Source organism: Leopardus geoffroyi, chromosome B4 (assembly GCF_018350155.1).
Source record: "Leopardus geoffroyi isolate Oge1 chromosome B4, O.geoffroyi_Oge1_pat1.0, whole genome shotgun sequence".
NCBI lineage: Eukaryota > Metazoa > Chordata > Mammalia > Carnivora > Felidae > Leopardus > Leopardus geoffroyi.
In genome coordinates this window covers 25,964,218-25,977,775 of record NC_059341.1, presented here as the reverse complement: position 1 = coordinate 25,977,775, position 13,558 = coordinate 25,964,218, and the positions used below count along the sequence as shown (strand labels likewise).

Sequence of the window (13,558 nt, the reverse complement as noted above, 5' to 3'; positions counted from 1 at the left end):
TTCTCTTATTTTTAGCTTAGTGATTTATATTTTCATTTGGTATTGAAAATAACTGCTCTTACATTTTTAATTAATAGTCTTCTCTGTATGGATACGTCTGCATATTTTAACTTTGCCAGCCTTCCTAATACAAAACAAAATGCAGGCCGTTCCAACAGATAGTCTGGTTCAAGAGAGTCTGGTGAGTTTTTTCATACTAAAGTTCACTTTGATAATTAAATAGCTAATTTAGAAGGTCTTAATAGAATTTTACAGTTTGGACTTTTTCAAGTGAAGTTTGGCAAGTTCATTTTTCCTTACTCTGTAATATGAATCAGCAACTTAAAGGCTTTATGAATTGAAGTGAGCCAGTTTTTCGAGTGTTTACAATATCTGTTTTTCTTGTTAATATATGTTAAAATATGCTTTTAAATTACCGACTTTGCTTTATAGAGAACTGGGGAAAATGCACTAAAAAATGGACCTAAACGCATTGTGTGGGTCTTCTGATTTCTAAAAAGTGTAAATGTAGTGTATTTTTCCGTGATTAGGCAGCCGCGGTCTAAATTTAAACCACATGGCCTTCTCCCGGGTGTCAGGCCAACGTAAATTTTAATCTTGCTACTTTCTTTTATGTTTGCATTTTATAATCTTACTGCTTGAGCTAAACAACTCCAGTTATAACGGCCAGCGTTTCTTGTTTGCTTGTTATGTGCCAGATGCTGTGTTGCGAGCCTTAGTGTGTATAATTATCAAACAGTCCTGAAGTGCTGTTCTCTCCGTTTGTATGTAAGGAAATTAGGGCTCAATAAGATTCAATAACTTGTCCAAGATCACAGACTCAGCCGAATGAAAGGTCAAGTCAAACTCTGGAGTCCTTGCTCTTTAGCTCCTATTCAATAGCGCCTTGCTAATTATTTCAGGATAAACCTTGGTGAAAACAGCTTTTGAAAAAAAAATGGATATTTTTCAAAGGTGCATCAAAGCTTAGTTTTTACTAAAAGAATTTACTTTCATACGTTAGCTCGGATTGGTAGGTTTCGTTGAGATTACTAACACTTCTGTGAATCTCTAACATCGTCAATTCTAGTAGTTTTTCAGGGTGATTTCGCAGCTTTCAGGCAGAGAACTCTGGAGTTGTCTTATTAGGACGAGCTGTTGAAAAAATTACAATTACTTATAAGTTGTTGACAGTCTACAGAGTCTCTGTTCTGCATTAGGAAGATAGCGTGGGATCGCAATAATAGAGGCAAAGGATTTTAGGATAGCATTGGCGTAAAAATCTTTAAGTTCTCAGTCTGTGCATTCAGCGCTCCAACTGTGAAAATCTTTAAGGAAGCCTTGATACATGTATGAGGAACTTTAACGGTTTTAATTAGAAACCTCCCATCAAGATAAAAAACTCCCGCACTTAATATTTACACGTAGCGGAGACGTGTAAACTTTGGAAGATCTGATCTTTCTGGTAAGTGTGTTGGAATAAGAATTTTGAGTTAGTTGCAGAATGTCGTAGTTTGGTAGTCTCCCCTATTATTATTATTTTTAAAGCGTTTCTTCTCTTTTTAGAAACGGCCTGCACGATAAATCTTGGTCGACAGCGTGGCTGTTGGCCACGGACCTGGACTCCCCTGTGGCTTTCTAAGTGGAGAGCGTTTGGTGTGCGTTGTCCCAGCCTGCGGCTTGCATCATGCCGGCGTTGTCAACAGGATCCGGTAGTGACACAGGTATGTGAACCAAGAGGGTCGGTTTTCCTTCCGTCCTTGCATTTTCTTGTTCGCAGTGAAAAACAGCATTGCTTTCCGTAAGTGTGAACAGATCATGCCTGTTTTTCCGTAACCAGCAAGAGGGGCACAAAAGCAACTAGGATGCCTCCTTCCAAGGTAAACGTCGTCAGAGGACCTTGACTGAACACTGCTTTCTCCTGGTAGCGATGGCTTATGCTGATGCTCTTATATGGTCTTCCCCTTTATGATAATGCCATGCATTTAAATTTCTTTAAAAAAAACAAGCGAATATTTTAAGCATGCAATAAAGTATGGCAAATCCCATGATACTCGTGGTACTCTTCACTCAGGTTTAATAACCTTCAGACCTGGCACTGTTTTCCTTTAAGAAATACAATATTGTCCCTACCCCATTCTTGCGTTTTCTTTCTTCCTGTCACCGGAGGGGGTGGGGGGTGGCAACCAACTATCCTGAAGTTGATATGTCATTAAGGGATTCAGTTAAAACAAGCATATTTCACCTTACTATCCGTTGTAAGATTTAGTGATACTTAGAATAAAGAGTTCCAAGAAAGAAAAAAACCACATGTATGTGTAAAGTCCTCTTCCTTCCGACCTGTTTCAGGAGGCGGGTGAAGGAGGTCAGTGCCCCTTTGAGGTCCTGTTCTGAGGTTCCCCGGAATCAGCACTCTTTGGTTTTAATTAAAAAAAGTTTTCAGAGTATGCTTGACATACGATGTTACATTAGTTCCAGCTTTACAATACAGTGATTCAGCTTCTCTATATGTTAAGCTGTGTCCACTGACTACAAGTATAGCTGCCATCTGTCACCATACAGTGACACCATATAGTATCATTGACTATATTCCTATGCGGTGTCTTTTATTCCCGTGACTTACTCATTCCTTAACTAGAAGCCTGTGTCTCCACTACCCTTCGTCCATTTTGCCCACCCTCTACCCACTTCCCCTCTGGAAACCATCAGTTTGTTCTCTGTATTTATAGGTCTGAGAATCAGCACTTGTTAAAAATGTAGATTCATGAACCCTTCCCAGAACTTTTTTTTGGGGGGAGAGGGAGAGAGTATTTTAAGCAGGCTGCATGGCCAATCCCAAGACTCGGGGATCATGACCTGAGCCGAAATTAAGAGTCGGACGCTTAATGGACTGAGCCACGCAGGTGCCCCCCAGAACTGTTAAAACAGAATGTGAGTGGGGTGGGGGAGCTATGCCTTGTACTTTTAAGACCTCTCAAAAGAAATGGCATGGTATGTGACTAAAAAGAACGTCTCATGTGTTGCACTGTCTGTACTGAATTTGGTTCCATCACTGCCGTTCCGTAAGCAGCTGAGATAGTGGTCTCAGTGTGGGCAGTGACTGGTACCATGATTTTCACAAAGCTGAATCACAAATTTGGAAATATCATTCTTGCTATTTCAAGCATATCCATCCTTAGGCTTTGGCAAGTTTTGTCTCATCTTTATCCATCAGTAATGATTTTTTTCCACTGTAATTTACACTGAGGGTTAGTTTTTCTGAGGAAGTAATTTTGATGTTTAAATACCTGAAAATCTTTTTTTCTCAAGACATTAACTTGGAAGCCAGCTCCTTTGGAAAAATTTTTTTTTCTTCGTTTTAGTTTTTATAAAGTCCCACATTGTGTTCTACTATATAAAATGAATGATTTAACTTTCCATAGTGGTTTGGGAAATTATAGATAAAATTTATTTGAGCCATAAATTTACTACAGTTATGTAATGAATAAGTTTCATGCCTTGCTGTTTGCCAAAAATGCCTTAGTTTAATTGAATGCAAAATATTGTTGCTTACATCTTTCTTAAGGAATGATTAAAATGGAGTATTTATAGTTTATGGGGCAGTTGAAGGGTCAGTCATGAAAATAGCAGAGGCTATTCAGAATTTAAAAAGGACTTTTCCACACGTAGCTGGCTCCCTTGATGCGGATCTAAAGTGCCTGTGTCATTCACACCTGGCTTTGTGATATTTTTTGACCTGTATGCCCAACAAGGCTTGAGTCCAGCAGAGAAGACCTGCTCCAAGAGTCACTGCATTCAGGGAAGTTCCAAAGTATGGTGCACGCATCAGATGCTTATGGTTCCCTTCTAGTCCCTTGTAGACCAGATGCAGTTTGCCAGTCAGGGGTCATTTTTAACCTAAGCAGGTTTGCTTAGCAACGTCCTCTCCTGGGTACAGAGCTAGAGAGCGTAACCGAAGGGCGGAAGCAGAAGCTCGGGTGGCAGGGGAGTGGCTCCCAGCGGCCCCTGATGCACATAGTCCTCGTGTGGGACTATACTTTCAGTGTAAAGCTTATACCACTTCTCCCTCTCCCCCTTTCTACTGATTTCACCAAGGGAAAAAAATGCAATTACACAGGTAATATATAAAACATCGTCGTTGTCAAAGATGCATAGATAAAAAAAGAAAGGAATTCTTAATTACCCACCCATTCTCTGCCCCAGTCTCATTTTCTTTCTCATTTGATGAGTATCCTTCAAGAATGTTGTATACATTAAACACTTACACACGGATGTACATAAGTGTGTTGTTTTATGTCTTTGTTCCTTTTTAATCAGATTCTGTTCTACTCTGTGGATTGTTCTAGAACCTTTTTTCCTATATCAAGTAAGATCTCAGAGCTGGAATTCCACAGGGTGTGTGTGTGTGTGTGTTTGTATATGTATACATACGTATATATATATATATATATATATATATATATACACACACACACACACACGTATGTATACATACACATATGTGTGTGTATATATATATGTATACGATGTATATATATATACACACGTATATGTATATATATGTGTGTATATATATGTGTGTATATACGTGTGTGTGTATATACGTGTGTGTATGTATATATATATACGTGTGTGTGTGTTTGTGTGTGTGTGTGTGTGTGTGTGTATATATATATATATATATGACCTATCTATCTATACAACCATTTATGTATCTACCTCATTCTTTTAAACTAAGGCATACTTTTCTGTAGTATCACAGTGTAATGAACCATACTTCTGTTGATGAAAACCCTGGTTTTGCTTCTTTTATAATATTTTGGGAAAAAAGATGTGAGTATTTAATGGATGTTATCAAATTGTCCTCCAGAGTGGTTAAGGCACTTAATGATCCCATGGACAGTACATTGGGGATTCTTTCCCCCATATTCTTGTCGAGCTTCGATATCATAAGCCTTGATAATTTTTGCCCATTTGATGGATAAAACATGGTATCTCAAGTGTTGAATGTGCATTACTCCTGATATTGAGCAGATTTCCATTCGTTTAACGGCCATTTATTCCTCTGATTTGTCAATTCACATCCTTTCCCGTTTTTTCTATCGGTTACCATTTTTTCATGTTTTTACAGAATTTCTTTTATTTGTATTTTGTATATTATGGGACATTTTAGGTTGAATGCCATTTTTTTCTGGTCAGCCATTTGTCCTTTTTTTCTTAAATAGTATTTCTTTTATTGAAGTTGAAAACTTTTATGTGGGCAAATCAATCTTTTCTGTATGGTTAATGCTTTTTTTTTTTTTTTCCTTGTGCTTTCCTACCTACTGCAAGGTCATGAAGATATTCTCTAAGATTTTTTTTCCAATGATTAACACAGTTTGTTTGTATACATTTGGAATTTTAGTCCAACTGTAATTTATATGGAGTGAAATAATAATTGTCTAATTTTATTTCCCACATGAACAACCAGTGGTCCCCAAATAACTTATTCAGTAGTCCATTCTTTTGACATCAATTTGTAATATATCCTCCATTGTTCACCAATATATGTTCTGGATTTTCTTTCTTGTTTTTTGTTTTTTGTTTTTTTTTAAATTTCAATGGACTTTATTTTTTAGATTTGCAGAGATTATGAAGATAATACTGAGAGTTCCAGTATACCTTATACCTTGTTTCCCTGATTAACATCTTACCTTAGTTTGGCACGTTCACTTCAATTAGTGAATCAATATTGAAACCCTATTATTAACTAAAATCTATACTTTATTCAGATTTTCTTTGTTTTCCCCTAATGTCTTTTTTTGTTTGTTTGTTTGTTTTTTTTTTTGCTTCAGGATCTCCCATTACATTTGATTGTCATGGTCTCATTTGGCTCCTCTTGGCTATGAGGGTTTTTCAGACTTTTTTTTTTTTTTTTTGTCTTTGGTGACCCTGACAGTTCTTAGGAGTTGTAGTCAGGTATGCTATAGAATTCCCCTCTGTTAGAATTTGTCGATTTAAGTGCCATTGCTATCATATCAAGGGTACATACTCTCAACCTGATTTATGACTATTGATGTTGGTCAACTGGCTAAAGTAGTATTTGTCAGATTTCTCCACTGTAACATTATTCTCTTTTTCCATTCTTTCCACACTGTACCATACTGTGCAGTCTACACTGTGTGTTATGTTCTCCCTCCTTTAGGCTAAAGTTTCTATATAAAATATTTGGAATAGTTTGTCTTTTTTCTCCTATTTGTTTTTTCGTATCAGTATGGACTCATGGATATTTATTGATATTTTGGGTTATAATCCAATACAAAATTTATTTTGTTGTTCCAGTCATTCCAGCTTTGGCCCCTTTGATATTCTCCTGTCAATGTGGGCCTGCTTGTTTCTTTCTTTTTGGCACTACAAGATGTCCCAGGCTCATTTTACAGTGCTCCAGTCCTGGAATCAACTATTTCGCTAGGGAGACCCTACCGCCTTTTACTGGGGAATGGGATTAGAACCCAGGATCTGGGTGGTGGTTTGCATATGGCTATCAGAGTGTTGTTTCTTTCAGGTCTTCTCATGTGTCAGAGCAAAGAAATACATACATGTACACTAACCCATGTAGATACACACATCATTATAAACATTTTTGTGTGCAATCAGCTATAACTATATTAAGCTAAACGTGAATTCTTACAGATGTTGCCAACTCTAATTAGCAAATGGATCATTTTCGCCTTCTTCCCTTTCTTATTTGTAAATTCCCACCCCCAACAGTGAGAAACCTGGGCGCCACCATCCATTTACTTAAATTAATCGGTTCCAGGTACATGTCATTAACCTGTACCTCATGGGAAACAACTTTTATGAACTAGAGAGTTGACCTTGTTTTTATTCCTCTGATAGTGCCGTTCTTTTTTTTAATCTTATGAAATCATTCCTTTTGTGCATAGTACCTATGTTAGTTTTAGTTTCATAAATTCATTAAGTATGGTTTTTTTCCAAAAATCATATAATAAGAAATATATATACAGAAAAACACATAAAACTTTTATAAGATAGTTCTAAAACTGGTTACAATGCCAACATCCACGTGATCACCATCTGGTTCAAGAAATCAAGCATCCTGAAAGCAGCCTGGGTATTTCTTCTTTTCATAATCGCCTCAACCTCCTTAGAGATGGACATTAAAAAAAAAAAAAACCCAAAAAAACAAAAGGTTGCAATTTTACACTCTATATAAAACATAGTTTATGATTTATGTAAGCTCCCTAGGCCATATAGTTTAATTTTGCTTGTTGAACTTTGTAAGTGGAATTATGTCATATGAATTGGATTAGTTATATGTGTTACAAGCACCTTCTCTCGTTCTATGACTAGTCTTCTCATTTTTGCGCTTTCCTCCCCTGTTCTATGTGCAGAAGTCATTAATTTCCAATCAGTCGAGCACCATTTTCCTTTAGGTTAACGATTGCTGAATTGTATTCATGAACTATTTCCTTAACTTACCATCAAAAAGTTATTCCCTTTTCAGTTTCCGTTTTGATTTTGGTATTGCAGAGTTTTGTTTGTAAGGTGTGAAGGCTCCATATTAATTTTTCCCATGTGGGTATCCAGTTGGCCCACCATGGCATAGTAAAGACTGTGCTTGCCTTTGCTTGCTGTGCTACTTCTGGAACCTTTGTTACAATGTCGGATCACAGTGGTGGTGGTGAACATCTTTGCTTTTAGTTCTGGGTCTCAAAAGAAATTACTTCAGCATTTCTTCTTTGTCATATTTGCTCTAGATTTTTTCATATATGCCCTTTACTGGATTAAGGAAGCTTCCATTTATTCTTAGTTTGCAAAATGATTTTTTTAATGACTAGCCATTGAATTTTGTCAAGTGCTTGTTATGTATGTATTGTAACGATCATCTGTGTCCTGTGAATCTCAACACAGCAAATTTCATTGATATTTGACTATTAAACCAACTTGTATTTTAGAGATAAACCCAATTTGTTCATATAATCTGCTGGATTTAGTTTGCTCATATTTTATTTATAACTTTATGTGTTTATGAATGACTTTAGCCTGTAATTTTGTTTTGTCATTTTAACAATATCATGTTAGCCTCATGTAGTGAGGTGGGAAAAGTCTTTACTCTTCTGTGGACAAGTTTGTGAAAGACTGAAATTAGTTTTTACTTTAGTGGAATTTACCTGTTAGGTTATCTGGGCTTGGACATTTTCTTTCTGATAAGAATATTGGTAATTATTTTAAAGATTACAAGAATGTTTAGGTTTTCTCTTTATCCTTGAGTTAGTTTATATTTTTCTAAGACTTGGTCCATTTCACCTAAATTTTCAAATATCTGAAAAAGTTGCTCATAATTTTATTTTATGTGTGTGGTTTCTATATTAGTGTTTTGTTTTTTTTTTTCTTTTTGGTCCTGGTATTGGTAATTATGGTCTTTTCTTCTCTTTCCTTCATATTGCCAGAGTTTTGTCAATTTTATTAGTCTTTTTAGATATATAACTTTTGGCCTTATGAATTTTCTTCATTGTATATTAGTTTTTATTTCACTGACTTATTCTTTTTCTAGTTATGAACATTTGTTCATAAATTTTAACCTTCTTCTTTGCCAAATGTTAACATTTAAGGCTGTTTCTCCCTAGGTACTGGTTTTATTACCTTAGAATTATTTTGTAATTGGTTATTTAGAATTTTCTGAAGTATACAAATAAGAATTTTTTAAATTTATCTTTTGTTCCTGATTTCTTCTTAATGGCTTTGTGGTCAGAAAACTTAATTTCCATTATTTCAGTCCTTTGAACTTGTTTAGACTTTATGGCCAGCTGTATGGTCAATTTCTGTAAGAGTTCTGTGTCTAAAAAGAAGGTATATTCTGCAGTCATTGAGTTTAGTCTTCTATATAAGCGTACAGATAAGGTTTTTAATTAAGTTACTCAAATCGTCTGTATTTTTACTGATTTGTTGTTTCTTTTCTCAGTTATCAACAGAAGTATGTTAAAAAGTTTCCCTTTATGACTGTGTTTTTGTAGTCCTGTTCAGTTTTTGTTGTATGTATTTAATTTTGTATAATATTTAAATTTATTATTAAATACAAATTTGTTATTTTGCAGGTAAATTAAGCCTTTTTAATACATTTTATCTTAAAGTAAATATTTTTTTCTGTTAACGTTTGCATGATACATCTTTTTCTATCCTTTTACTGTGACCCTCTCTCTATTCCCGCAGTCTTACAGCTTTTGTGAATTAGAGTTGGAGCTTTCTGAGGTAATAAGTTGGACAGGCTTTGCTTCTAACTGGAGAATCTTCAGTTAGTTATAATGTCTGATTTTTAAAGTTTAAAATCTTAACCTATATTGTGTTTTTTTAATCCTAATTTTTCTAAGTTTCTTTTTCTCTTGTGTTTTCTTTTGGATTGATTAGGGTTTTCCTTTTTCATTTTGGTTTTCCCTTTTCACAGTTTTGAAATTAATACATTATCTTTCTGTTCTTTTAGTGACTACCTTAGAAATTACAGCATGCATCCTTCATTATAAGATCCTGTCTTAATCTGGACCTTTATTACCATCCTGAAAAATCCGGGGGTCTTAGAGCACTTTTACCTTGTATACTTCCCTCCCAAGTTCAGTGCTATTATGTCATGTATTTTAATTCTCTCTAAAAAACCCCCCACAACCTTGAAGACCTCATTATTTCGCTTTATATTATCAATATTCATTTAGGGTTCCTCCCATATTACCATTTGTTTGTTCTAATCTCCATCTCACAACTCCGCCTTCTCACCCAAGATGATTTTTCACCTGTTTAAAAAAAAAACAAACAACTTAGAGTCTCCTATATTAAATAAAGGTTTTGGCCTTCAAACTCTCTCTTTTAATGTATCATAACATGTTTTATTTGCCTTCATTTTTTCATTATATTAAAGGATGTTTGATATGTGGCCTATCAGTTTCAGGTGTACAACATGATTTGACATTTGTATATATTGCCAAGCAAGCAGCACATTGAGTCTTGTTAACATCTCTCTCCATTCAGAGTCACAGAATTTTTTTTTTGTAATGAGAACTTTTAAGATTTACTTTCTTAAAGCAACTTTCAAATTTTCAATACATTATTATTGACTAATGTCACCATGCTGTACATGACTTCCTTTTATAATTGGAAGTTTGTACCTCTTGATCCCCTTAAGTCATTTCACCCCTTGCCCCCCCCCCCCCCACCCTCTTCCCTTCTGGCAACCACCAGTGTATTCTCCGTATCTATGACTTTTGTTTGTTTGGTTCTTAGATTCCAAATAAGTGAAATCATAAGATAGTTGTCTTTTTCTGTCTGCCTTCTTTCACTTAGCCTAATATCCTTAAGGTTCATACAAGTTGCAAATGGCTAGCTTTTTATTTTTTTATTTTTTTATGGCTGAGTAGTATAGTATTCGTGTGTGTGTGTGTGTGTGTGTAAAATGTCTTTTTGTCCATTTTCATAAATTTGTGGAACTATATCTGATTTCTTACATGCCTTCATTAAGGTTTAACTTGGTAATACATATACATATTTTGTTATAAGAAGTTCTATTTAGTTCTTTTAAAAAATTTTCGACCAACATTCAAATTGTTTATACCGTAGGTTAGTCTTGTTAGGAAATCTGATTAACCTTATTTCCAACATCTAAATCATGATGTTTGATCCTTAAAGGGATAGAGTCAAGTTACGAAAGATTTTGAATATATCATTGCAATATACCACCACCAGAAGCCCTTTGAAATAACCAAAATGGACTTTGTTGGCCTTGCCAGTGTCCTAAAAATGTTTTTGTTTTCATCTTTCATTTAAAAGATGAATGTGGTTATTTTTCCTCTTTGCCAGTGTGTATATTCCATCATGGAAAAGCCATCATGGTCTTTAACTTTCGTTTCCAAAATGAAGTATATTCTGCAGTTTTGAATTGACCATATTTATATTTTTACAGTTCTCTTCCACAGCAAATCAAGATCATTAGGCGTGTGGTTGACTGCTCATGTTCCATGTGAACGAAACACAGTGTACGAATTAGCATTTGGGTCCTTTTTGTGTGTGTGATAGTACACACAGCATGTGCTCCTTAAACTGAATCCATACCCTTAATTCTCATCCTTGTTACTGCTCATGAAGTATTTATGAATGAAGTGAAAAAGTCTTTTTCATGTAGTATGGGCTTTTCAGTGATAAACGGAAAAGTCACTGAGCGGTATTTTCTCACATTGGCTCTTACAGGAACAGGGAGTGTCTCTGCTTCTGTCCTATTAATAGTTTTCTCCTGAGGTCAATGCCCACTAGCATGCTACACGATAGCAGTTACTCTTCCAAATTGCATGCTCTCCTGTTACCAAAAGTCCAAGAATCTGTTTTATTTTTAAGTTTTTCAAATGAGCGGCTTTATTTATTACAAAGTCAGCTGCAACAAATACTGTTAATTAGAGACAGTTAAAAGTTTGTACACAAAGAAGCAGGTAAGTCAGACTAGACCATGTGCAGGGGGGACACCATACAAATTCTCTATTTGCTCTGCTGTGGTTGTTAGCGTTAACGTATCATCTTGTTGTGATTACATTGTAGTCTTTACACAAATGCTGGGTAAACAAGTTGCTGAATGTTCTGTATCTCGTGGAATTGTGCAGACACTTTGTATGTCCAGCAGTCATTCCATACAGGAATTTTGCCAGCAATTTTCATTCGCTGTGGAATATTTGTCTTTTATTTTGAGACTCATTTTATAATCTTCATGGCAATAGTGTGATTCCTGTTTTAGGTGTAAGGAGTGCAACGTTTAATCATGCATTTGTGGTTTATTTTTTAGCTAAGTTTTCCTTTCAGGTGAAATTGATATAAAAGCTTCTATTTTAACTATTTTAATTATACAATTTAGTGACTTTAAGTGTATTCAGAGTGCTGTGCAAACACCACCATTTCTAAAACCGTTTCATCACCCCAAACAGAAAGTTTGTATCTGTTAAGCAGTAACTTCACTTGTTCCTCCTTCCCCCAGCTCCTCACAACCACCATCCTACTTTCTGTCTCTAGATTATTACTATTTTAAATATTTCACTTAAATGGAGTTACACAATATTTGCCACTTTGTGCTTAGCCAACTGAGCCACCCAGGCACCAATATTTGTCACTTTGTAACTAACTTAGACCACTGAATGGTTTCAAGGTTCATCCACGTTGTGGCATGTACCAGAACTTCATTCCCTTTCATGGCTGAATAATGTTCCATTGTGTGTATATACTACATGTAGTTTCTGCATTTATCTGTCGGTGGACACTTGGATGCTCCCAAGCTCCCAAGCATGCTCCCAAGAGCTGGTGGCTCTTGTGAATAGCGCTGCAACGTACATTGTTGTACAAGTATCTGTTTTGAGTCCCTGATCTCAGTTCTTTTGGGTATATTCCTAAGAGCTGAATTTCCCGCATATGGAATAATTCTGCATGTAGCTTTGCGAGGAAGCACCAAAATGTTTCCCGCAGGGTCCGCGCCATTTTACGGTCCTTCCAGCAACGTATGAGGGTTCCAAATTGTCCATATCCTCATGAATACTTGTTTCATTCTATTATTTTTGATCGCAGCCATTCTAGTAGGTATGAAGTGGTACCTCATTGTGGTTTTGACTTGTATTTCCCTGATGACTAATGATGTTGAGCATCTTTTCATATGCTCGTTGACCATCTCTGTATCTTATTTGGCAAAATGTCTATTCAAGTCCTTTACCAATTTTTTTTATTAGATCGCCTTTTTGTTGAGTTTTGGAGTTCTTTATATATTTCGGATATTAAACCCTTACCACATTTTCAACTTTGCAAATTTTTTCCCCATTGTGTAGATTATCTTTTCACTTGCTGTATCATATCCTTTTTACAAAAGTTCTAATTTTGATGAAGGTCAGTTATCAGTTTTTTCTCGTGTTGCTCACGCTCTTGGTGGCATATCTAAAAATCTATTGCCAAGTCCAAAGTTATGAGGAATTACCCCTTGATTTAAAATTTGAGTTAATTTTTATATACGGTGCGAAATAGGGGTCTAGGTTAATTCTTTTGCATGCAGAAATCCAGTTTTCCTAGTATTATCTATTTTGTTTTCATCTCTATTTAAAAAAATTTTTTTAAATGTTTATTTTTGAGAGAGAGACAGAATGCAAGAGGGGGAGGGCAGAGAGAGAGAGAGAGGGAGACACAGAATCTGAAGCAGGGTACAGGCTCTGAGCTGCCCTCACAGAGCCCGATGTGGAGCTAGAACCCATGAGCTGTGAGATCATGACCTGAGCCAAAGTCAGGTGCTCAAACGACTATGCCACCCAGGCGCCCCTTTTCATCTCTTTGTCCTTGGCTTAAAAATTACTGGAGAACTTTGATGGCCTCATGACACTGAATTTCTTAATGCACAAAGCACTGGGGATAGGGGAAGTTGGCTCTCAGATTAAATAAAATCCAATTCTTATTGTGCTTTGTATTCTCTGTTTTGGTGGCTTATTTTTTGGTTGTCTTTATGAAATAAAGGCATTTTTAGTTCCACTTCCAGCATAGATAGATTCACTATCCGTTAAGGTTGGAATCCTGTTAACTT

General features: G+C 35.8%; 1 protein-coding gene across 8 annotated transcripts in view; it reads left to right on the top strand.

The window, feature by feature from the left end:
* Window positions 1–1,551: 1,551 nt before the first annotated feature.
* MPP7 (MAGUK p55 scaffold protein 7) overlaps window positions 1,552–13,558 on the top strand; it is a 210,276-nt gene continuing 198,269 nt past the window's right edge. For all 8 annotated transcript variants that reach the window (XM_045465774.1, XM_045465777.1, XM_045465779.1 and 5 more), the window contains exon 1: window positions 1,552–1,703. In XM_045465774.1, coding sequence (XP_045321730.1) covers window positions 1,667–1,703 — 37 coding nt within the window. In that variant the 5' untranslated portion in view covers window positions 1,552–1,666. The remainder of the gene's footprint in view (window positions 1,704–13,558) is intronic.